This window comes from Ascaphus truei, chromosome 17 (assembly GCF_040206685.1).
Source record: "Ascaphus truei isolate aAscTru1 chromosome 17, aAscTru1.hap1, whole genome shotgun sequence".
NCBI classification, from domain to species: Eukaryota; Metazoa; Chordata; class Amphibia; order Anura; family Ascaphidae; genus Ascaphus; species Ascaphus truei.
Genome location: NC_134499.1, coordinates 355,480 through 382,940, shown reverse-complemented (window position 1 = coordinate 382,940; position 27,461 = coordinate 355,480). Strand labels below are relative to the sequence as shown.

Below are 27,461 nucleotides of genomic sequence, written 5' to 3'. Positions count from 1 at the left end.
ACCAATAGTACACAAATAAAAAAAGATTAAAACAACAACTTTATGCAGACATAACAAATAAAGTTTATCCTATAGAGAAACTCCTACTGTATGGAGATATGCACATGTATAACTAAATCATAACTAATTCTAAATAGTTGTATGAAAAAATATATATATATATGTATAAACAAATATAAAGATAAGAATAAATAATGTGCAAACATGGATATTATGAAAAAATATTTAACCACACTGTGCAAAACTCTATGAGATATAATATAACATAAATACACTAATAAATACTTAATAATATAGAGAAATGATGGTATATGACAAATAAGGAAAAGAAAATCAATACAAAGAAAATCAAAGCAGTAAAGAAGCTCAATAAATGAAATATTGTAATAAATGCAAAAAATGAATGAGTTCCCAATCTTGATTGATTCCAGCAGGAAATAATGAATCCATGCTATATATCCAGAACATCTCACGTCTGTTGAGCATGTTTAACCTATCGCCCCCCCCTAACGGGGGGTGAAACATGCTCAACAGCCGAGAAAGAGAAGCCGTGGATACCTCCCATAGGGCACTGTGAAAAATGTCTCGAGACCAGGTGTAGAGTAGTATGTTTTTTAATGGCCCTGACATGTTCCATAATTCTGATCTTTAGATTTCTTATAGTGCGGCCGATGTAGTGTTTGCCACAACCACAATTCAAAATATAAATGACATAGGTTGTATTGCAATTAATGAAGGTATTAACTTTGATGTTACGCTTAGGTGCAACTATATTGATGTTATTAAGTGGAATGGCATATTGACAAACACTGCAACGGCCGCATTTATAGAAACCTTTTGGGATATCACATTAACTCACCTGATTTCGGTCGCCTATAGTGTATAGTAATATGGCACATTGCAGCTACACACTGTGATTTCATTTTTAGTCCACATACTTACCTGATCCCGGTCCTTTAGATTGTATATAAATGTGGCACAGAGTAGCTACATTGTGCACATATACACTGTGACCTTCACCCACACTGCATAACGGGGCCACATTCGCCTGTCATTATCTACTATTTATTATGAAATTGTCTTAAAAAACATTAGGTTGGTTATGTATCTACCTACATCTTATTTCTGTGAGTACTATCCACAGAAGATGATTATGCTATATTCTGATTAGAATTAAAACTATGTTTCACCCGTATTGATTGGAGTCTTAACTAATTCTTAGCCTCTGGGGCCATATGTAAATTAATACCCCATTAACACTATCACAACTCTCTAGACACTATGCGTATTTACACTCATGGTGTAGAAATCATGTGCATCGGTGCTTTATTTATTTAAAATGTACTGCTGTAACGTTTTTTGTGATCATATCAATTGAATAAGCTAGAGGCCAGCCTGTGTTTATTAGGTAGTACTGAATGAGTGCCTTTACATCAGCACTACATAGGCAGACCTCAAGGGTGAAACTCCCAACCAATCGAAACACACTGGTGCAATCTTACTATGTTCAATGGGACCTCCCCCTCACACCAAGCCTTGAGAAAGCGTTTCAATCGCGAAACGCGCGCGTCGGCATCCGTCACGTGCACGCGCGCAGTCAGTATTGACGTGGCAGCCTTCCAAGTTGCAGAGCAATCAGCTGTCAGACTGAACGCGTGTACTCCCTTCGATACTGGGCAGGAGTTTATGTGGTGACTCGGCAGCTTATGGTGAGGGTAGGGCTGCTCGATTCTCCCTATACACAGTTTGATTTAGTGGTATTAGCATCCCTGACGGTGGCAGCACATTCATGAATATGTGCACAGGTATACTTACAGCCACACCGTCTATAGGGATCTATTAGCCACTGTACTTATGTTCTGTGTATGATAGCTAGCTCTCTAGCACCAGGAGCTCATTAGCTGTATATAGGTGAATATATATGGGATAATATCAAGTGAGATATACGATTTACCTATTATTGGAGCAATAAGTATATGTAAGGTGAGCACACACTGTCTAGTGTGCACATATCTATTGCCTAATACAGACGCACTACGATCTGTCTCATATCATCCACCCATTTATCACCTTGGGACTTGTCTGACACCTCAGACAGGTTTTGCGCAGCCCGTCCCCACCCTTTGCCTAAACCCAACTACCACATTTAGGGAATACTGCATATCAGTTCTCTGGGAACGTTTGATTTAATACACCTCAAATTGTTCCTCTATTTGGTTAACCCGGAGTGTCATATACACTCACCCTAGGGTTAATATATGTGTGTCATTTGTTATATTTTAACACCCATTATTTTAATCAGTTTAGCATTAAAGATTATTTTTAATATTATCATATTACTATACTGGGGGCATTGAGTGCCATCAGTGGGTTCTTGCTTCTTTGCCGTTCACCTACTACGTCACCCACTAGCACCTTACCCCTGCACACTTATTTACTATTTAGCTGAAGCGGGGTTCACCTTGACAGAACTCAATCTGCTATTTGAATAGCATTAGAGATTCTGTACATGATTAAGTATATATACATTATTATTATGTTTATCCACGTTCAAATCAGTGGTGACTTGCCTCACTTGCTATTTATATTTATTTAATAATATGCAAATAACATCAGTTACTTTTATGTTTAAATTGTTGTTTTCCTGTTTTATTTGTCTGTGTTCATGTCTGTTTTGCTGAGTATCCCAGCTCGTGTGTGCACCAACTGCGCATGACCAATTTCCGATTACGTGTACTTTACCTTTAAATCGGAACTATATATACTGGGACATACAGGGACTTTATTATCATTATTTTTGCACCTCCGAGGAAGGAAGCACGACTTCCGAAACGCGTAGGGTGGTCCTGCGTGACACTCTACACTTGATGAATTTTGTATCCCTGCTGGAGGATCACTATTGTGGTCTGACATCTAGATTGGCAGCGAATCTGCCATTACCAACTGCTCCATTCGGCGGAGCCTGGGCCAGACGAATCTGCGGCCACGATCTCTCAGCTGCCACTGCACATGCGCAGATTGGGCCGGAGACGGAGGTGAAAGCCACAGACTGGAGAAGTCTGTACACCGCACACACGGGAGGGCTCCACGCCCAGGAGCAGACGCCATAGCCAGCTGATCATCCATAAGAGGGGATACTCTTTGAATTATCCACCCCCTGATACCTCCTTGCCTTTGGTAAGCAGGTACTTTCACCAGAGTATGAGTGTCTAGTTGGGACCTTTTTTATATATATTTTATCCATGATGTGTCTTAATTAAATGTGTTTGTATTACTAATTGTCACCTGTTGTTCTCAGCATTTGTCTTATGTGTAAGTGTTTGTTATATGTTGGTCTATTGTCCTTTGCAGTATTATGCTATGATTTTTTATTATCTTTTCATGTACCATATCACCACGTGGAGCACCTCACTGGACCGGCCACATCAATGATACTGGTTGTATAATATTATTTATTTATTCTAGTTTTCAGTTTGTTACTAGTGCAGAGCGCCACTAGTGCAGAGCGCCTCTTTTCCACATCCAGTTTTCTGACCAGGGGTCAGAGTTATATCATAGGCAGCCAGCAGATTTTTAGAACATAGCGCTACCTTTTTTCTTTTCACAGACAGAGAGGCTGACAAACCTTTTTTTGCAGTTGAAGATCTTCTTGTGGCGCTCGAGGTCTGTCCCACATGGGAGGTGCTTCTGTGCTGTGACCTCACCGGGGAGGCGCTCCTCTGCTGTGACCTCACTGGGGAGGCACTAATCTGGTGTGACCTCACGGGGGAGGCGCTCCTCTGCTGTGACCTCACCTGTGAGGCACACCTCTGCTGTGACCTCACTGGGGAGGCGCTCCTCTGCTGTGACCTCACCGGGGAGGCGGTCCTCTGCTGTGACCTCACCGGGGAGGCGCTCCTCTGCTGTGACCTCACCGGGGAGGCGCTCCTCTGCTGTGACCTCACCGGGGAGGCGCTCCTCTGCTGTGACCTCACCGGGGAGGCGCTCCTCTGCTGTGACCTTACCAGGGAGGCGCTTCTCTGCTGTGACCTCACCGGGGAGGCGCTAATCTGGTGTGATCTCACCGGGGAGGCGCTAATATGTTGTGACCTCACCGGGGAAGCGCATCTCTGCTGTGACCTCACTGGGGAGGCGCTCCTCTGTTGGGATCTCATGTGAGACTCTGCAAACTGCATCTCCTCCTCTGCCCTGAAAACCTCAGAGACCTCCTTGTAGATACTGCTCAGTCCCCAACCCTGGGAAAGACAAAGTGTAAGGGCACTGGGGAGGTGGTAGGGGGGCAGTATAAGAGCACTGGGTGTGGGAGGGCAGGATAAGAGCGCTGGGTGTAGGAGAGGAGCAGTGTAAGAGCGCTGGGTGTAGGAGAGGAGCAGTGTAAGAGAGCTGGGTGTGGGGGGGGGGGGCAGTGTAAGAGCGCTGGGTGTGGGGGTGAGCAGTGTATGAGCGCTGGGTGTGGGGGGGTGTGGGGGGGTGCAGAGTAAGAGCACTGGGTGTGGGAGGGAGCAGTGTAAGATCGCTAGGTGTGGGAGGGAGCAGTGTAAGAGCGCTGGGTGTGTGGGGTTTGACCAGTGTAAGAGCGCTGGGTGTGTGGGGTGGGAGCAGTGTAAGAGCGCTGGGTGTGTCGGGGAGCTGTGGGAATCTTGGTGTGGGGAGGGATGTTACCGTAGAGTTGTGTCGATCCCTCAGCTCTGCGCAGGTCACATGGGAAACAGAAAATGTCTCGTGCCAGCTGAGGACACAACATGTTTTCTTAACACAGTCAATGTACAACCCACTAACACTCCCTAACCTAACCCCCACTAACACTCCCCAACTAAACCCCTCACTAACACTCCCCAACCTAACCCCCCAGTAACACCCCCCAACCTAACCCCTCACTAACACTCCCCAACCTAACCCCCCACTAACACCCCACAACCTGACACTCCCCAACCTGACACTCCCCAACCTGACACTCCCCAACCTGACACTCCCCAACCTGACACACCCCAACCCAAAAATCCCCAACCTAACAACCCCAATTCTAGTACCCCACTAACACTCCCCAACCTGACACCCCACAAACACACTCCTCAACCAAATACCCCTCTAAAACCCCCAACCTAACACTACACTAAACACACCACTAACACCCCACTAACACTCCCTAATCTAGCACCCCACTAACACTCCCTAATCTAGCACCCCACTAACACTCCCTAATCTAGCACCCCACTAACACTCCCTAATCTAGCACCCCACTATAACTCCCTAATCTAGCACCCCAATAAAACTCCCTAATTTAACACCCCACTAATAACCCCAACCTAACACCCCACTAACACCCCAATAACACTCCCCAACCTAACACCCCCCAACCAAATATCCCACTAACACAACCAATGTAACACCCCACTAACACTCCCCAACCCAACACCCCACTAACACTCCCCAACCCAACACCCCACTAACACTCCCCAACCCAACACCGCACTAACACTCCCCAACCCAACACCCCACTAACACTCCCCAACCCATCACCCCACTAACACTCCCTAATCCAGCACCCCACTAACACTCCCCAACCCAGCACCCCACTAACACTCCCCAACTAAACACCCCACTAACACTCCCCAACCCAACAACCCACTAACACTCCCCAACCCAACACCCAACTAACACTCCCCAACCCAGCACCCCACTAACACTCCCCAACCCAACACCCCACTAACACTCCCCAACCCAAAAACCCACTAATACTCTCCAACTCAGCACCCCACTAACACTCCCCAACCCAGCACCCCACTAACATCCCGAACCTGACACACCCCAACCTGACACACCCCAACCTGACACACCCCAACCTGACACACCCCAACCTGACACACCCCAAACTGACCCCCTACTAACATCCCCAACCTAACACCCCCCAACCTAACACCAATTCTAGTACCCCACTAACACTCCCCAACCTGACACCCCACAAACACACTCCACAACCAAATACCCCACTAAAACCCCCAACCTAACACTACACTAAACACACCACTAACAACCCCCAACCAAACACCCCACTAACACTCCCTAATCTAGCACCCCACTAAAACTCCCTAACTTAACACGCCACTAATAACCCCAACCTAAAACCCCACTAACACCCCAATAACACACAACCTAACCCCACTAACACCCCAATAACCCCAACCTAACACCCCCCAACCAAATATTCCACTAACACAACCAATGTAACACCCCAATAACAACCCCAACCTAACACCCCACAACCATACTCCCCAACCAAATATCCCACTAACACCCCCATCCTAAAACCCCAACCTAACACCCCACTAACACTCCCCAACCTAACACCCCACTAACACTAGCCTACCTAACACCCCCAACCTAACAACCCACAACCATACTCCACTAACACCCCCAACCTAAAACCACACTAACATTCCCAAACCTAACACGCCACTAACACTCCCCAACCAAACACCCCACTAACACTCCCCAACCTAACACCCCACAAACACTCCCCAACCTAAAACCCCACAAACATACTCGCCAACCAAACACCCCACTAACACTCCCAAACTTAACACCCCCAACCTAAAACCCCACTAACACTCCCCAACCTAACACCCCACTAACATTTCCCAACCTAACATCCCACTAACACTTCCCAACCTAACACTTCCCAACCTAACACTCCCCAACCTAACACTCCCCAACCTAACACTCCCCAACCTAACACTCCCCAACCTAACACTCCCCAGCCTAACACTCCTCAACCTAACACTCCCCAACCTAACACTCCCCAACCTAACACTCCCCAACCTAACACTCCCCAACCTAACACTCCCCAACCTAACACTCCCCAACCTAACACTCCCCAACCTAACAACCATAGTCCCCAACCAAATACCCCACTAACACCCCCAACCTAAAACCACACTAACACTCCCCAACCTAACAACCCACTAACATTCCCCAACCTAACACCCCACTAACACTCCCAAACCAAACACCAAACTAACACTCCCAAACCTAAAACCCACAACCTAACACCCCACAACCATACTCCCCAACCAAATACCCCACTAACATTCCCCAACCTAACACACCACAACCATACTCCACTAACACCCCCAACCTAAAACCCCACTAACACCCAACTAACACTCCCCAACCCAACACCCCACTAACACTCCCAAACCCAACACCCCACTAACATCCCCAACCTGACACCCCCCAACCTGACACCCCCCAACCTAGCACCCCACTAACACTCCCCAACCTAACACCCCACTAACTCTCCCCAACCTAACACCCCACAAACATACTCCCCAAACTAACACCCCCAACTTGACACCCCACTAACACTCCCCAACCTAACACCCCACTAACCCTCCCCAACCATAACACCACCAAACCAGACAACCTACTAATACCCCCCAACCTAACACCCCACAAATACTCCCCAACCTAACACCCTATTAACACTCCCCAACCTAACACCCCACAAACATACTCGCCAACCAAATACCCCACTAACAACCCCAACCAAACACCCCACTAACACTCCCCAACCCAACACCCCACTAACACTCCCAAACCTAACACACCCAACCTAACACCCCACAACCATACTCCCCAACCAAATACACACTAACACCCCCAACCTAAAACCCCACTAACACTCCCCAACCTAACACCTCACTAACACTCCCCAACCTAACACCACACAAACATTCCCCAACCTAACACCCCACTAACATTCCCCAACCTAACACCCCACTAACTCTCCCCAACCAAACACTCCCCAACCTAACACACCCAACCTAACAACCCACTAACATTCCCCAACCTAACACGCCACACCCATACTCCCCAACCAAATACCCCACTAACACTCCCCAACCTAACACACCACAACCATACTTCACTAACACCCCCAACCTAAAACCCCACTAACATTCCTTAACCTAACACCCCACTAACACTCCCCAACCTAACACCCCCCAACCTAACACCCAACTAACACTCCCCAACCCAACACCCCACTAACACTCCCAAACCCAACACCCCACTAACATCCCCAACCTGACACCCCCCAACCTAGCACCCCACTAACACTCCCCAACCTAACACCCCACTAACTCTCCCCAACCTAACACCCCACAAACACACTCCCCAACCTAACACCCCCCAACTTGACACCCCACTAAAAAACCCCAACCTAACACCCCACTAACACTCCCCAACCTAACACCCTACTAACACTCACCAACCTAAAACCCCACAAACATACTCGCCAACCAAATACCCCACTAACAACCCCAACCCAACACCCCACTAACACTCCCCAACCCAACACCCCACTAACACTCCCAAACCTAACACACCCAACCGAACACCCCACAACCATACTCCCCAACCAAATACCACACTAACACCCCCAACCTAAAACCCCACTAACACTCCCCAACCTAACACCCCACTAACATTCCCCAACCTAACACCCCACTAACATTCCCCAACCTAACACCCCACTAACACTCCCCAACCTAACACTCCCCAACCTAACACACCACAACCATACTCCACTAACACCCCCAACCTAAAACCCCACTAACATTACCCAACCTAACACCCCACTAACACTCCCCAACCTAACACCCCCAACCTAACACCAAACTAACACTCCCCAACCCAACACCCCACTAACACTCCCAAACCCAACACCCCACTAACATCCCCAACCTAGCACCCCACTAACACTCCCCAACCTAACACCCCACTAACTCTCCCCAACCTAACACCCCACACACTCCCCAACCTAACACCCCCCAACTTGACACCCCACTAAAACTACCCAACCTAACAACCCACAAACACACTCTCCAACCTAACACCCCCCAACTTGACACCCCACTAACACTCCCCAACCTAACACCCCACTAACACTCCCCAACCTAACACCCCCAAACATAACACCACCAAACCAGACAACCTACTAATACCCCCCAAACTAACACCCCACAAATACTCCCCAACCTAAAACCCCACAAACATACTCGCCAACCAAATACCCCACTAACAACCCCAACCCAACACCCCAGTAACACTCCCCAACCCAACACCCCACTAAAGCTCCCAAACCTAACACACCCAACCTAACACCCCCCACAATCATACTCCCCAACCAAATACCACACTAACACCCCCAACCTAAAACCACACTAACACTCCCCAACCTAACACCCCACTAACACTCCCCAACCTAACACCCCACTAACACTCCCCAACCTAACAACCCACTAGCATTCCCCAACCTAACACCCCACTAACATTCCCCAACCTAACACCCCACTAACACTCCCCAACCTAACACCCCCCAACCTAACACCCAACTAACACTCCCCAACCCAACACCCCACTAACACTCCCAAACCCAACACCCCACTAACATCCCCAACCTGACACCCCCCAACCTATCACCCCACAAACACACTCCCCAACCTAACACCCCCCAACTTGACACCCCACTAACACTCCCCAACCTAACACCCCACTAACACTCCCCAACCTAACACCCCCAAACATAACACCACCAAACCAGACAACCTACTAATACCCCCCAACCTAACACCCCACAAACACTCCCCAACCTAACACCCTACTAACACTCCCCAACCTAAAACCCCACAAACATACTCGCCAACCAAATACCCCACTAACAACCCCAACCCAATACCCCACTAACACTCCCCAACCCAACACCCCACTAACACTCTCAAACCTAACACACCCAACCTAACACCCCACAACCATACTCCCCAACCAAATACCACACTAACACCCCCAACCAAAACCCCACTAACACTCCCCAACCTAACTACTCACTAACACTCCCCAACCTAACACCCCACAAACATACTCGCCAACCAAATACCCCACTAACAACCCCAACCCAACACCCCACTAACACTCCCCAACCCAACACCCCACTAACACTCTCAAACCCAACACACCCAACCTAACACCCCACAACCATACTCCCCAACCAAATACCACACTAACACCCCCAACCTAAAACCCCACTAACACTCCCCAACCTAACACCTCACTAATACTCCCCAACCTATCACCCCACTAACATTCCCCAACCTAACACCCCCAAACATAACACCACCAAACCAGACAACCTACTAATACCCCCCAACCTAACACCCCACAAACACTCCCCAACCTAACACCCTACTAACACTCCCCAACCTAAAACCCCACAAACATACTCGCCAACCAAATACCCCACTAACAACCCCAACCCAATACCCCACTAACACTCCCCAACCCAACACCCCACTAACACTCTCAAACCTAACACACCCAACCTAACACCCCACAACCATACTCCCCAACCAAATACCACACTAACACCCCCAACCAAAACCCCACTAACACTCCCCAACCTAACTACTCACTAACACTCCCCAACCTAACACCCCACAAACATACTCGCCAACCAAATACCCCACTAACAACCCCAACCCAACACCCCACTAACACTCCCCAACCCAACACCCCACTAACACTCTCAAACCCAACACACCCAACCTAACACCCCACAACCATACTCCCCAACCAAATACCACACTAACACCCCCAACCTAAAACCCCACTAACACTCCCCAACCTAACACCTCACTAATACTCCCCAACCTATCACCCCACTAACATTCCCCAACCTAACATCCCACTAACATTCCCCAATCTAACACTCCACTAACACTCCACAACCTAACACTCCCCAAACTAACACTCGCCAACCTAACACACCCAACCTAACACACCCAAACTAACACCCCACAACCATACTCCCCAACCAAATACCCCACTAACACCCCCAACCTAAAACCCCACTAACATTCCCCAACCAAACACCCCACTAACACTCCCCAACCTAACACCCCCCAACCTAACACCCAACTAACACTCCCCAACCCAACACCCCACTAACACTCCCAAACCCAACACCCCACTAACATCCCCAACCTGACACCCCCCAACCTAGCACCCCACTAACACTCCCCAACCTAACACCACACTAACTATCCCCAACCTAACACCCCACAAACACACTCCCCAACCTAACACCCCCCAACTTGACACCCCACTAACACTCCCCAACCTAACACTCTACTAACACTCCCCAACCTAAAACCCCACAAACATACTCGCCAACCAAATACCCCACTAACAACCCCAACCCAACACCCCACTAAAGCTCCCAAACCTAACACCCCACTAACACTCCCAAACCTAACACCCACAGCCTAACACTCCTCAACCAAATACCACACTAACACCCCCAACCTAAAACAACACTAACACTCCCCAACCTAACACCCACTAACACCCCCCAACTTGACACCCCACTAACACTCCCCAACCTAACACCCCACTAACACTCCCCAACCTAACACCCCCAAACATAACACCACCAAACCAGACAACCTACTAATACCCCCCAACCTAACACCCCACAAACACTCCCCAACCTAACACCCTACTAACACTCCCCAACCTAAAACCCCACAAACATACTCGCCAACCAAATACCCCACTAACAACCCCAACCCAATACCCCACTAACACTCCCCAACCCAACACCCCACTAACACTCTCAAACCTAACACACCCAACCTAACACCCCACAACCATACTCCCCAACCAAATACCACACTAACACCCCCAACCAAAACCCCACTAACACTCCCCAACCTAACTACTCACTAACACTCCCCAACCTAACACCCCACAAACATACTCGCCAACCAAATACCCCACTAACAACCCCAACCCAACACCCCACTAACACTCCCCAACCCAACACCCCACTAACACTCTCAAACCCAACACACCCAACCTAACACCCCACAACCATACTCCCCAACCAAATACCACACTAACACCCCCAACCTAAAACCCCACTAACACTCCCCAACCTAACACCTCACTAATACTCCCCAACCTATCACCCCACTAACATTCCCCAACCTAACATCCCACTAACATTCCCCAATCTAACACTCCACTAACACTCCACAACCTAACACTCGCCAACCTAACACACCCAAACTAACACCCCACAACCATACTCCCCAACCAAATACCCCACTAACACCCCCAACCTAAAACCCCACTAACATTCCCCAACCAAACACCCCACTAACACTCCCCAACCTAACACCCCCCAACCTAACACCCAACTAACACTCCCCAACCCAACACCCCACTAACACTCCCAAACCCAACACCCCACTAACATCCCCAACCTGACACCCCCCAACCTAGCACCCCACTAACACTCCCCAACCTAACACCACACTAACTATCCCCAACCTAACACCCCACAAACACATTCCCCAACCTAACACCCCCCAACTTGACACCCCACTAACACTCCCCAACCTAACACTCTACTAACACTCCCCAACCTAAAACCCCACAAACATTCTCGCCATCCAAATACCCCACTAACAACCCCAACCCAACACCCCACTAAAGCTCCCAAACCTAACACCCCACTAACACTCCCAAACCTAACACCCACAGCCTAACACTCCTCAACCAAATACCACACTAACACCCCCAACCTAAAACAACACTAACACTCCCCAACCTAACACCCACTAACACCCCCCAACTTGACACCCCACTAACACCCCCCAACCTAACACCCCACAAACACTCCCCAACCTAACACCCTACTAACACTCCCCAACCTAAAACCCCACAAACATACTCGCCAACCAAATACCCCACTAACAACCCCAACCCAATACCCCACTAACACTCCCCAACCCAACACCCCACTAACACTCTCAAACCTAACACACCCAACCTAACACCCCACAACCATACTCCCCAACCAAATACCACACTAACACCCCCAACCAAAACCCCACTAACACTCCCCAACCTAACTACTCACTAACACTCCCCAACCTAACACCCCACAAACATACTCGCCAACCAAATACCCCACTAACAACCCCAACCCAACACCCCACTAACACTCCCCAACCCAACACCCCACTAACACTCTCAAACCCAACACACCCAACCTAACACCCCACAACCATACTCCCCAACCAAATACCACACTAACACCCCCAACCTAAAACCCCACTAACACTCCCCAACCTAACACCTCACTAATACTCCCCAACCTATCACCCCACTAACATTCCCCAACCTAACATCCCACTAACATTCCCCAATCTAACACTCCACTAACACTCCACAACCTAACACTCCCCAACCTAACACTCGCCAACCTAACACACCCAACCTAACACACCCAAACTAACACCCCACAACCATACTCCCCAACCAAATACCCCACTAACACCCCCAACCTAAAACCCCACTAACATTCCCCAACCAAACACCCCACTAACACTCCCCAACCTAACACCCCCCAACCTAACACCCAACTAACACTCCCCAACCCAACACCCCACTAACACTCCCAAACCCAACACCCCACTAACATTACCAACCTGACACCCCCCAACCTAGCACCCCACTAACACTCCCCAACCTAACACCACACTAACTATCCCCAACCTAACACCCCACAAACACACTCCCCAACCTAACACCCCCCAACTTGACACCCCACTAACACTCCCCAACCTAACACTCTACTAACACTCCCCAACCTAAAACCCCACAAACATACTCGCCAACCAAATACCCCACTAACAACCCCAACCCAACACCCCACTAAAGCTCCCAAACCTAACACCCCACTAACACTCCCAAACCTAACACCCACAGCCTAACACTCCTCAACCAAATACCACACTAACACCCCCAACCTAAAACAACACTAACACTCCCCAACCTAACACCCACTAACACCCCCCAACTTGACACCCCACTAACACTCCCCAACCTAACACCCCACTAACACTCCCCAACCTAACACCCCCAAACATAACACCACCAAACCAGACAACCTACTAATACCCCCCAAACTAACACCCCACAAATACTCCCAAACCTAAAACCCCACAAACATACTCGCCAACCAAATACCCCACTAACAACCCCAACCTATCACCCCACTAACATTCCCCAACCTAACATCCCACTAACATTCCCCAATCTAACACTCCACTAACACTCCACAACCTAACACTCCCCAACCTAACACCCACTAACACACCCCAACCTAACACCCCACTAACATTCCCCAACCTAACACTCCCCAACCTAACACACCCAACCTAACACCCCACAACCTAATAACCCACAACCATACTCCCCAACCAAATACCCCACTAACACCCCCAACCTAAAACCACACTAACACTCCCCAACCTAACAACCCACAAACATTCCCCAACCTAACACCCCACTAACACTCCCAAACCTAACACCCCACTAACACTCCCAAACCTAACACCCACAGCCTAACACCCCACAACCATACTCCCCAACCAAATACCCAACTAACACTCCCCAACCTAACACACCACAACCATACTCCACTAACACCCCCAACCTAAAACCCCACTAACATTCCCCAACCTAACACCCCACTAACACTCCCCAACCTAACACCCCCCAATCTAACACCCAACTAACACTCCCCAACCCAACACCCCACTAACACTCCCAAACCCAACACCCCACTAACATCCCCAACCTGACAAACCCCAACATGACACCCCCCAACCTAGCACCCCACTAACACTCCCCAACCTAACACCCCACTAACTCTCCCCAACCTAAAACCCCACTAACATTCCCCAACCTAACACCCCACCAACACCCCCCAACCAAACACCCCACCAACACTCCCCAACCTAACACCCCACCAACACCCCCCAACCTAGCACTCCACTAACTCCCTCCAACCTAACACTCCACTAACTTCCCCCAACCTAACACTTCACTAACTCCCCCCAACCTAACACTCCCAACCTAGCACCCCACCAACACTCCCAAACCTAAAATCCCACCAACAATCCCTAACCTAACACCCCACCAACACTCCCCAACCTAACACCCCACCAACACTCCCCAACCTAACCCCCCACCAACACTCCCCAACCTAATACTCCACTAACACCACCCAACCTAACACTCCACTAACACCCCCCAACCTAACACCCCCAACGTAACACCCCCAACCTAGCACCCCACTAACACTCCCCACCAACACTCCCCAACCTAACACCCCACCAACACTCCCCAACCTAGCACCCACACTGTGACAGGGTGAAGTCAACCCCTATCCGTTATGCCTGGGAGACATACATCTGAGTGCTGAGTGCTCAGCAGAAGGTTAACTCAGGAGCAAAAGCTGGGTAATCAGGATGTAGAAGACACCTGATAACCAGCAGGGTATATAAGGATGTTGTGACTGGTAGTAGCTGGCTGCCTGTGACCACAGAACTCTTCTATGTGAGCTGCTAGCCAAATGGATTCCCCACTAACGCTTTCAACCAAAGTAAGAATTGTTCATTTGTTTTCCTGACTGCTTAATATACATTTACGGTTTGGTAAATGGTTTAGCCAGCCAGCCTGATAGATAGGCCTTGAGTGTTAGCCAGTTGTCCCAATGTGGAGCAGGTTTTGTTTTGGTGATTAAAGGGACAGTGTACCCTCCTGTTATGTTATGCTGTTGAGAAAACAGTCACTCAAAGTTTTCATTAACTTAAAACTACCCGTCTGGACTATTCCCTGACCTCGGCTACAGGCTGTCCTGCCACACCCACCAACACTCCCCAACCTAACACCCCACCAACACTCTCCAACCTAACACCCCCAGCCTAACACTCCCAAACCTAACACCCCACCAACACTCTCTAACCTAACACCCCCAGCCTAACACTCCCAAACCTAACACCCCACTAACACTCCCCAACATGACACCCCACAAACACACTCCCCAACCTAACACTCCACTAACACTCCCCAACCAAATACCCTCTCCACTTACAACCTATCCCCACAACTTCCACTTTCCCACTGACTCAACTAACACCCCTCCTCACTCCCTGCTTCCCTCACTCCCTTTGCAACCCCTCACTCCCATTGCACCCCCACATGCCCTGCTTCCACCTCACTCCCTGCACTTCTTCCTCTCACCCACCTGTTCCTGGCATGCTCAGTCCCACCCCACGTGTACAGCTCACAGTGGGGGGCCACAATACACAGGGGGCTCAGGGTGCCGCAGGAGTCAGAAGGGGCAAGGACGTCAAAATACAAAGCAGGAACCGAGAAGGGGTCAGCAGTGTCCTGCAGAGGAGAGAGGGGCACAGGAGTCAAAGAGAGAAACAGGGGGGGGGGGGAAGAGGGGGAGGACACACAAAGAGGGGCACAGGAGAGTCAGAGGGTGGAACAGGGGAGAGAGAGGGAAGAAACACAGAGAGGGGCACAGGAGTCACAGGGGGGAACACGTGGGTGTGGGAGGACACGGAGAGGGGCACAGGAGTCACAGGGGGGCGAGAGAGGGAGGATACACAGAGAGGAGCACAGGAGAGTCACAGGGAGGAACGTGGGTGGGGAGGAGAGAGGGAGGACACAGAGAGAGGGGCACAGGGGAGCCACACGGAGGAACGGGGGGGGAGAGAGGACACACAGAGGGGCACAGGAGTCACAGGGGACATGGGGGGGGGAGAGGGAGGAAATAGTGGAAAGAACAGGGCACTGCGGATTTTAGAATGCACATTTATTGCCAATTGATACATCGTGACGTTTCGGAGATGCCATTTGCTTTTGATTAAGGTCATGTGAGGTCGAAACGTGATGTCGTATCTATTGGTAATAAATTTGCATTCTAAAATCGACAGTGCCCTGTTCTTTCCTCAATTTCCAGTGATGATTGGATTACCACATAGAGAATCCTGAACCAGGAGCACCGCTATTTGTATTTAATATATTTGCTTTATATATGTGTGCAGCCGTTCCCTTATCCTGGGGAGAGGGAGGACAGGGAGACAGGGGCACAGGAGTCAAAGGGGGGAATGGGGTGGGGAGGGAGGGGCACAGGAGTCACAGGGGGGAACGGGGTGGGGAGGAAGGGGCACAGGAGTCACAGGGGGGAACGGGGTGGGGAGGGAGGGGCACAGGGGGGAACGGGGTGGGGAGGGAGGGTCACAGGGGGGAACAGGGTGGGGAGGGAGGGTCACAGGGGGTAGGGAGGTTCACAGGGTGGGGAGGGAGGGTCACAGGGTGGGGAGGGAGGGTCACAGGAGTCACAGGGGGGAACGGGGTGGGGAGGGAGGGGCACAGGGGGGAATGGGGTGGGGAGGGAGGGGCACAGGGGGGAACGGGGTGGGGAGGGAGGGGCACAGGGGGGAACGGGGTGGGGAGGGAGGCGCACAGGGGGGAACGGTGTGGGGAGGGAGGGGCACAGGGGGGAATGGGGTGGGGAGAAAGGGGCACAGGGGGGAACGGGGTGGGGAGGGAGGGGCACAGGAGTCACAGGGGGGAACGGGTGGGGAGGGAGGGTCACAGGGGGGAACGGGTGGGGAGGGTCACAGGGGGGAACGGGTGGGGAGGGAGGGTCACAGGAGTTACAGGGGGGAATGGGGTGGGGAGGGAGGGTCACAGGAGGGAACGGGGTGGGGAGGGTCACAGGGGGGAACGGGGTGGGGAGGGAGGGTCACAGGGGGGAACGGGGTGGGGAGGGAGGGTCACAGGGGGGAAAGGGGGTGGGGAGGGAGGGGCACAGGAGTCACAGGGGGAACGGGGTGGGGAAGGAGGGGCACAGGGGGGAACGGGGTGGGGAGGGAAGGGCACAGGAGTCACAGGGGGGAACGGGGTGGGGAGGGAGGGGCACAGGAGTCACAGGGGGAACGGGGTGGGGAGGGAGGGGCACAGGAGTCACAGGGGGGAATGGGGTGGGGAGGGAGGGTCACAGGGGGGAACGGGGTGGGGAGGGAGGGTCACAGGGGGGAACGGGTTGAGGAGGGAGGGTCACAGGGGGGAACGGGGTGGGGAGGGAGGGTCACAGGGGGGAACGGGGTGGGGAGGGAGGGTCACAGGAGTCACAGGGGGGAACGGGGTGGGGAGGGAGGGTCACAGGGGGGAACGGGGTTGGGAGGGAGGGGCACAGGAGTCACAGGGGGGAACGGGGTGGGGAGGGAGGGGCACAGGAGTAACAGGGGGGAACGGGGTGGGGAGGGAGGGGCACAGGAGTCACAAGGGGGAACGGGGTGGGGAGGGAGGGGCACAGGAGTCACAGGGGGGAACGGGGTGGGGAGGGAGGGGCACAGGAGTCTCAGGGGGGAACGGGGTGGGGAGGGAGGGGCACAGGAGTCACAGGGGGGAACGGGGTGGGGAGGGAGGGGCACAGGAGGGAACGGGGTGGGGAGGGAGGGGCACAGGAGTCACAGGGGGGAACGGGGTGGGGAGGGAGGGGCACATGAGTCACAGGGGGGAACGGGGTGGGGAGGGAGGGGCACAGGAGTCACAGGGGGGAACGGGGTGGGGAGGGAGGGGCACAGGAGCCACAGGTTGGGGAACGGGGTGGGGAGGGAGGGGAACAGGAGTCACAGGTTGGGGAACGGGGTGGGGAGGGAGGGGCACAGGAGTCACAGGTTGGGGAACGGGGTGGGGAGGGAGGGGCACAGGAGTCACAGGTTGTGGAACGGGGTGGGGAGGGAGGGGCACAGGAGTCACAGGTTGGGGAACGGGTGGGGAGGGAGGGGCACAGGAGTCACAGGGGGGAACGGGGTGGGGAGGGAGAGGCACAGAAGTCACAGGGGGGAACGGGGTGGGGAGGGAGGGTCACAGGATTCACAGGGGGGAACGGGGTGGGGAGGGAGGGTCACATGGGGGAACGGGGTGGGGAGGGAGGGTCACAAGGGGGAACAGGGTGGGGAGGGTCACAGGGGGGAACGGGGTGGGGAGGGAGGGTCACAGGGGGGAACGGGGTGGGGAGGGTCACGGGGGGAACAGGGAGGGTCACAGGGGGGAACTGGGTGGGGAGGGAGGGGCACAGGAGTCACAGGGGGGAACGGGGTGGGTAGGGAGGGGCACAGGGGGGAACGGGGCGGGGAGGGAGGGGCACAGGGGGGAAAGGGGTGGGGAGGGAGGGGCACAGGGGGGAACGGGGTGGGGAGGGAGGGGCACAGGAGTCACAGGGGGGAACAGGGTGGGGAGGGAGGGTCACAGGGGGTAACGGGGTCGGGAGGGAGAGGCACAGGAGTAACAGGGGGGAACGGGGTGGGGAGGGAGGGGCACAGGAGTCACAGGGGGGAACGGGGTGGGGAGGGAGGGGCACAGGAGTCACAGGGGGGAACGGGGTGGGGAGGGAGGGGCACAGGAGTCACAGGGAGGAACGGGGTGGGGAGGGAGGGGCACAGGAGTCACAGGTTGGGAAACGGGTGGGAAGGCAGGGGCACAGGAGTCACAGGGGGGAATGGGGTGGGGAGGGAGGGGCACAGGGGGGAACGGGGTGGGGAGGGAGTGTCACAGGGGGGAACGGGGTGGGGAGGGAGGGTCACAGGAGTCAAATGGGGGGAACGGGGTGGGGAGGGAGGGGCACAGGAGTCACAGGGGGGAACGGGGTGGGGAGGGAGGGGCACAGGAGTCACAGGGGGGAACGGGGTGGGGAGGGAGGGGCACAGGAGTCACAGGGGGGAACGGGGTGGGGAGGGAGGGGCACAGGAGTCACAGGGGGGAACGGGGTGGGGAGGGAGGGGCACAGGAGTCACAGGGGGGAACGGGGTGGGGAGGGAGGAGCACAGGAGTCACAGGGGGGAACGGGGTGGGGAGGGAGGGGCACAGGGGGGAACAGGTGGAGAGGGAGGGGCACAGAAGTCACAGGTTGGGGAACGGGGTGGGGAGGGAGGGGCACAGGAGTCACAGGTTGGGGAACGGGGTGGGGAGGGAGGGGCACAGGAGTCACAGGTTGGGGAACGGGGTGGGGAGGGAGGGGCACAGGAGTCACGGGGGGAGGGAGGGGCACAGGAGTCACAGGGGGAACGGGGTGGGGAGGGAGGGGCACAGGAATCACAGGGGGAGGGTGGGGAGGGAGGGGCACAGGAGTCACAGGGGGGAACGGGGTGGCTAAGGAGGGGCACAGGAGTCACAGGGGGGAACGGGGTGGGGAGGGAAGGGGAGCGGGGTGGGTGGGGAGGGAGGGGCACAGGAGTCACAGGGGGAACGGGGTGGGGAGGGAGGGGGAACGGGGTGGGGAGGGAGGGGGAACGGGGTGGGGAGGGAGGGGCACAGGAGTCACATGGGGAACGGGGTGGGGAGGGGGAGTCACATGGGGAACGGGGTGGGGAGGGGGAGTCACATGGGGAACGGGGTGGGGAGGGGGAGTCACAGGGGGAACGGGGTGGGGAGGGAGGGTCACAGGGGGAACGGGGTGGGGAGGGAGGGGCACAGGAGTCACAGGTTGGGGAACGGGTGGGGAGGGAGGGGCACAGGAGTCACAGGGGGGAACGGGGTGGGGAGGGAGAGGCACAGAAGTCACAGGGGGGAACGGGGTGGGGAGGGAGGGTCACAGGATTCACAGGGGGGAACGGGGTGGGGAGGGAGGGTCACATGGGGGAACGGGGTGGGGAGGGAGGGTCACAAGGGGGAACAGGGTGGGGAGGGTCACAGGGGGGAACGGGGTGGGGAGGGAGGGTCACAGGGGGGAACGGGGTGGGGAGGGTCACGGGGGGAACAGGGAGGGTCACAGGGGGGAACTGGGTGGGGAGGGAGGGGCACAGGAGTCACAGGGGGGAACGGGGTGGGTAGGGAGGGGCACAGGGGGGAACGGGGCGGGGAGGGAGGGGCACAGGGGGGAAAGGGGTGGGGAGGGAGGGGCACAGGGGGGAACGGGGTGGGGAGGGAGGGGCAAGGAGTCACAGGGGGGAACAGGGTGGGGAGGGAGGGTCACAGGGGGTAACGGGGTCGGGAGGGAGAGGCACAGGAGTAACAGGGGGGAACGGGGTGGGGAGGGAGGGGCACAGGAGTCACAGGGGGGAACGGGGTGGGGAGGGAGGGGCACAGGAGTCACAGGGGGGAACGGGGTGGGGAGGGAGGGGCACAGGAGTCACAGGGAGGAACGGGGTGGGGAGGGAGGGGCACAGGAGTCACAGGTTGGGAAACGGGTGGGAAGGCAGGGGCACAGGAGTCACAGGGGGGAATGGGGTGGGGAGGGAGGGGCACAGGGGGGAACGGGGTGGGGAGGGAGTGTCACAGGGGGGAACGGGGTGGGGAGGGAGGGTCACAGGAGTCAAATGGGGGGAACGGGGTGGGGAGGGAGGGGCACAGGAGTCACAGGGGGGAACGGGGTGGGGAGGGAGGGGCACAGGAGTCACAGGGGGGAACGGGGTGGGGAGGGAGGGGCACAGGAGTCACAGGGGGGAACGGGGTGGGGAGGGAGGGGCACAGGAGTCACAGGGGGGAACGGGGTGGGGAGGGAGGGGCACAGGAGTCACAGGGGGGAACGGGGTGGGGAGGGAGGAGCACAGGAGTCACAGGGGGGAACGGGGTGGGGAGGGAGGGGCACAGGGGGGAACGGGTGGGGAGGGAGGGGCACAGAAGTCACAGGTTGGGGAACGGGGTGGGGAGGGAGGGGCACAGGAGTCCCAGGTTGGGGAACGGGGTGGGGAGGGAGGGGCACAGGAGTCACAGGGGGGAGGGAGGGGCACAGGAGTCACAGGGGGAACGGGGTGGGGAGGGAGGGGCACAGGAATCACAGGGGGAGGGTGGGGAGGGAGGGGCACAGGAGTCACAGGGGGGAACGGGGTGGCTAAGGAGGGGCACAGGAGTCACAGGGGGGAACGGGGTGGGGAGGGAAGGGGAGCGGGGTGGGTGGGGAGGGAGGGGCACAGGAGTCACAGGGGGAACGGGGTGGGGAGGGAGGGGGAACGGGGTGGGGAGGGAGGGGGAACGGGGTGGGGAGGGAGGAGCACAGGAGTCACAGGGGGGAACGGGGTGGGGAGGGAGGGGCACAGGGGGGAACAGGTGGAGAGGGAGGGGCACAGAAGTCACAGGTTGGGGAACGGGGTGGGGAGGGAGGGGCACAGGAGTCACAGGTTGGGGAACGGGGTGGGGAGGGAGGGGCACAGGAGTCACAGGTTGGGGAACGGGGTGGGGAGGGAGGGGCACAGGAGTCACGGGGGGAGGGAGGGGCACAGGAGTCACAGGGGGAACGGGGTGGGGAGGGAGGGGCACAGGAATCACAGGGGGAGGGTGGGGAGGGAGGGGCACAGGAGTCACAGGGGGAACGGGGTGGCTAAGGAGGGGCACAGGAGTCACAGGGGGGAACGGGGTGGGGAGGGAAGGGGAGCGGGGTGGGTGGGGAGGGAGGGGCACAGGAGTCACAGGGGGAACGGGGTGGGGAGGGAGGGGGAACGGGGTGGGGAGGGAGGGGGAACGGGGTGGGGAGGGAGGGGCACAGGAGTCACATGGGGAACGGGGTGGGGAGGGGGAGTCACATGGGGAACGGGGTGGGGAGGGGGAGTCACATGGGGAACGGGGTGGGGAGGGGGAGTCACAGGGGGAACGGGGTGGGGAGGGAGGGTCACAGGGGGAACGGGGTGGGGAGGGAGGGTCACAGGGGGAACGGGGTGGGGAGGGAGGGTCACAGGGGGAACGGGGTGGGGAGGGAGGGTCACAGGGGGAACGGGGTGGGGAGGGAGGGTCACAGGGGGAACAGGGTGGGGAGGGAGGGTCACAGGGTGGGAAGGGGGGGAGAACGGGGTGGGGAGAGAGGGGGGGGAGAACGGGGTGGGGAGGGAGGGGGGGGGAGAACGGGGTGGGGAGGGGGGAAATGGGGTGGGGAGGGGGGGGAAATGGGGTGGGGAGGGGGGGAAACGGGGTGAGGAGGGGGGGGAAACAGGGTGGGGAGGGGGAGAATTGGGGTGGGGAGGAGGGGGGGGAAACGGGGTGGGGAGGAGGGGGGAAACGGGGTGGGGAGGGGGGGAAACGGGGTGGGGAGGGGGGGGGAAACGGGGTGGGGAGGGGGGGCACAGGAGTCATAGGGGGAATGGGGTAAGAGGGAGGACACAGATGGGGCACAGGAGTCACAGGGAGGGCTGGCAAAAGGGGGAATCATAGGGAGGGTGAGCAAAGGGAAGAGAATGAAATTGCGGGAGAGGAGATCAAGGCACAGGAGAGAGGGCAAACACTACGGTATATGGAGGAGACATGAGGAAAGAGTCACAGGGTCCAGGTTCAATACCCTGTTTTATATAACACTCATGAGAGTCACAAACACTATTTCCCCTTATGTCGGTGCAATCGCATAACACTCTTTTGGATATAAGAGGTTCCAGTACCGGCGCTCTGCTTCGTCCTCTCGACAGCAAGCTGTCTCTTTTATAACACTCGTGCATCTCAGCTCTGCCCTGATCACTGTACTCTCTCTCTCACTGATGTAGCAGTTTCTTTTCTCTGCTCCCTTGTCATTGGGATGTCTCTTAATGCTCATGTTAGTCAGAAGTATTATGATATATCAGCTGGAACACTCTCATAATAACCCCGACGCACTCCATCTGGTATCAGAACACTCTCATAATAACCCCGACGCACTCCATCTGGTATCAGAACACTCTCATAATAACCCCGACGCACTCCATCTGGTATCAGAACACTCTCATAATAACCCCGACGCACTCCATCTGGTATCAGAACACTCTCATGTTAAAGTCAGAAACACACCATTTGCTCTCTTATATAATACTCTATTTGTCATAACACTCACATTAAGTCACAAGCGGTATAACACTCTCTTGTAATGTCACAAGCGCTCTCTCTGCTATAACACTCTCTTGCAATGACACAAACGCTCTTAGCTGTCTCTGTCACCGCATTGTCATTATAATACACAACAATAGCACACAATAACACCCCCTCCCCCGTACCGCACAGAGCTGACTGCGCCTGACATCAGGTCCCCCTCCGTGCAGCCGCCGCAGGGTCTGGGTGACAGTAATGTGACCGGAGTGGTGACAGTGACAGGTAACGTGACCCGAGCAGACCGATGAATAAGTAAAGCAAGCCGTGACTAGGCAGGAGAGCCGGAGAGGAGCAGTCTGTGGGCGGGGAGGGGAGTGCCAGGAAAGGGGGCGGCAGGGGAACTGTATGTGTAACCCACATGTTCGTTATTTAAAGCGGCAGTCTCCTCTCTTCCCCCATTTGGTTACATGAGTGGGAAAGCAGTGGGTCTCCAGAGCGGTGAACCCCGTTTGTTTCAGCTTCGGGTTCCCCCTGCTTCTTGAGATACTTACAAGAGAAGCTGCATTCCATTTCAGGGGGAAAGAAAATGGAGGTCTAAATCTCCTGCAGGCCAATAGGAAGCCACTACCTCATCCACACCTTCTACGTTAAGTATTTCGTGGAGCAGGGGGTCCCCAAAGCTCAATTCCATTGCATCATAACATCAAATGATAACCCAACGCCTGGTGTGCTCAATTCCATTGTATCATGGCCTAAAATGATAGCCCATCTCCTGATGTGCCTACTGGTACTATTTCATTGCATAAATTGATAGCCCAAATCCTGGTGCGCTCCATTACATTACCATTTTATACGATAACCCAACCTATGTGGCGTCTTGCCAGCCTTGTTTGCAGAAACACATGACCCCGCACCAATTGGACATCCTGTAGAGTGCTGGACCCTCTAGGATTAGAGGGCAAAGCGGAGTATCCTGCAAAAGCGTGACGCAGAACTAGAGAATTATCCCAATGAAAGCGCTCAGCCATATGACGCCTGCACCATTGTTAACCGTTGCTTTATTACTTAAGATGCGTGTCCGCGCCTCACAGATCCTGACTCCAAGCACGCAGCGTCCTGGGCTGAGGCGGCCATTTATTAAGTCACGCAGTAAATATGACTTTATATACGTTTGTTCCTTTATAAAAGACACTGGATGATTTCACAGAGAGAATGTGTGTGAGAGACAGAGTCCATCAATCCCTGTTACTTAACCCTTTCCTTGCGAGAGGCCACCCATGCATTGCATGTTAACAGCAGGTGGGGTGTATGTGTACCTATATGTTGATATGTCCTATATATTTTGGAAAGTTGTTAGTCTGTTCGCTGCATTTAGACACACCTCTTAAAGCTGCAGTTCAGTCAATATCCTGCATGTGTGTTTTTTTTTAATAAATCAGTTCTGTAGTAAGAAAAAATACTTTTAGCATTTTCTGTTTTTAAAAAAACAACTTTGAAAGACCAATTTTCTTCTATTCTATTTTAACAAGCATTTACTAAGGCAGCGGTGCGCAAACTGGGGGCGAGACTGCCGACGGGGGGCGCGGGGTTTACAGAGGCCCCACACGCTTCCCGAAGGCACTTAAATTAAGTGCCATGGGAGCTGCAGGGCCTCTGTAAACCTAACATACCGTGGCTCCGGCGGCTTCCTCCCTGCGTCGCCATGGCAACGCGGCGTCAAAATGACGCTGCGCGGTCATGTGACGTCACGTTGCTATGGCAACGTGACGTCGTTACGCCGGTGCGCAGGTAAGTTTGGGTTGGGGGGGGCGCGGGAGTGAGGGGACAGCCGGCAGGGGGGCGCAGGGAAAAAAGTTTGCACCCCCCTGTACTAAGGCACTACCCCTTCATGTCCTGTCACAAGCCTGGCACACCCCTTTGTCAGCCCTGCCCTCCCTCTAGCACATGTCAGTGCAGGAGTGCTCATGAATATTCATGAGCTTCCACTGAGTGACAGAAGCAGATGAAAAACATATCCCTTCACTAAAGATCTCACCAAATTTCGCCGATTAATACATGGAGAACGAATTGACCGGCAGCTATACAGTTCTTTAGGTAATTAGAGATTGCCCACATGCAACTATTGAATTAAAAAAATTAATTAAAAAAATGAAAATAAAAAGACTGAACTGCAGCTTTAAGATATGGTAACCACATTTTGCATGATGGTTCCTGAGATCAAGGATCGGGTTTGTGTCCAATTCACAAATGACATCAGGAACATCATAACTGATGAAAAGGAAAAAGTGTGCGCTGTCCTCAACTTCCCATCTCTTCACAGCCTATGTGATTCTCCCTGCAGCCCCCAATCTCCTGTGATCAGTGGGGCAATATCCACATGCAATTAAAACCAAAAAGGGGCGCATAAGAGAAAAACACAGAGACAAAATGATGCAGTTAAACACAATTTATATGTACACTAAGAAACATGCACATTACACTTAAAATTAAGACCGGATCACATAATCCAAATAAACACACACCATAGAAGTCAAGCCTCAATAGATGCAAGGCACTCGTATTACTGTATGTCCCAGATGTTATATAGGACAGAGTGTAAAGGCTTTCGTGGTGAAGTTCAGCCAGGCAGCGACGTAGGGTTCGTGACGACGAACTCCGGAAGCTGCGAGGGCGCCGTTTGGAGAATTGGTTTGGCTGAACTTCACCACGTAAGCCTTTACACTCTGTTCTATATAACATCTGGGACATAATACGAGTGCCTTGAATCTATGGAGGCTTGCCTTCTAGTGGTGTTTATTTGGATTATGTGATCCGGTCTTAATTTTAAGTGTGATGTACACATCATAACTGATGACATCACATATACAGTAACATGATCCCATCACTCAATCCTCAAACTAGAGCATTAGAGGCCCTCTGTGTTTGGGATGAGAGGACAAAGTCCCACAAACAAGCAGCATTAGTCTCTCTGTGTTTGGGAGGGGAGTACAATATCACACACACACGCAGCATTAGAGTCTCTCTGTGTTTGGGAGGGGAGTACAATATCACACACACGCAGCATTAGAGGCTCTCTGTGTTTGGGACGAGAAGACAATATCACACACACACACGCAGCATTAGAGGAGCTCTTTTTTGGACAGGAGTACAAATGTCCCACATGTAGTATTATAGAGGCTGTCGATCAAACACATCTAGACCTCAGAGGCAATGAAAGTATTATTGGTGGAGGTGTCGTTTTAGCACAGGATTTCACATCGAGAATTTTTTTTTTAATTATCCATTTTATATTATAAATCTCTGTATTTGGTTTCTTAGAATTCCCAAGCAACATCTGTGTCAAAATACTATAAATACAAATATAGAAGAATCGGTTGCCTAAATCTATCATGGGTTGAACTTGATTAACATTTTTTTTTTTTCAACCATCGTGTGTGTCCTTAATATGTTACATACCCTCAGGCAGTGGAGGGGTTAATGCACACACACACACACACACACACACACACACACATTACCTGCATCATACCGATCTCTGCGTTCGTTCTCCATACACACACACAAAGCCCCCGGGGCCTTTTAAACAGAGGCCGCCGCCCCCTTGTCCATGATTGGCAGCAGGGGGGAAGGGTTTCATTAGTATGCAGCGTCGCGTTTGGACGCTTTTGTTCATCAAAACCGATTTAAAGAGACGTTTTGTTCGCTGAAAGTTTCTTTAATTACCACCAAAAAAAAACCTGTGAAATGTTCTGAGCACGATTAGG

The 27,461-nt window shown here is 53.6% G+C and overlaps 1 protein-coding gene across 1 annotated transcript in view; it reads right to left on the bottom strand.

Moving 5' to 3' along the window:
- The window catches only part of LOC142467806 (uncharacterized), a 157,200-nt gene extending 133,154 nt beyond the window's left edge, over positions 1 to 24,046 (bottom strand). Inside the window, exons 1-4 of the mRNA XM_075573669.1 lie at positions 23,883 to 24,046; positions 16,160 to 16,305; positions 4,663 to 4,729; positions 3,626 to 4,235 (exon numbers count right to left, since the gene is read on the bottom strand). Of these exons, the coding sequence (XP_075429784.1) occupies positions 3,626 to 4,175 (550 nt within the window). The 5' untranslated portion in view covers positions 4,176 to 4,235; positions 4,663 to 4,729; positions 16,160 to 16,305; positions 23,883 to 24,046. The remainder of the gene's footprint in view (positions 1 to 3,625; positions 4,236 to 4,662; positions 4,730 to 16,159; positions 16,306 to 23,882) is intronic.
- Positions 24,047 to 27,461: the final 3,415 nt, after the last annotated feature.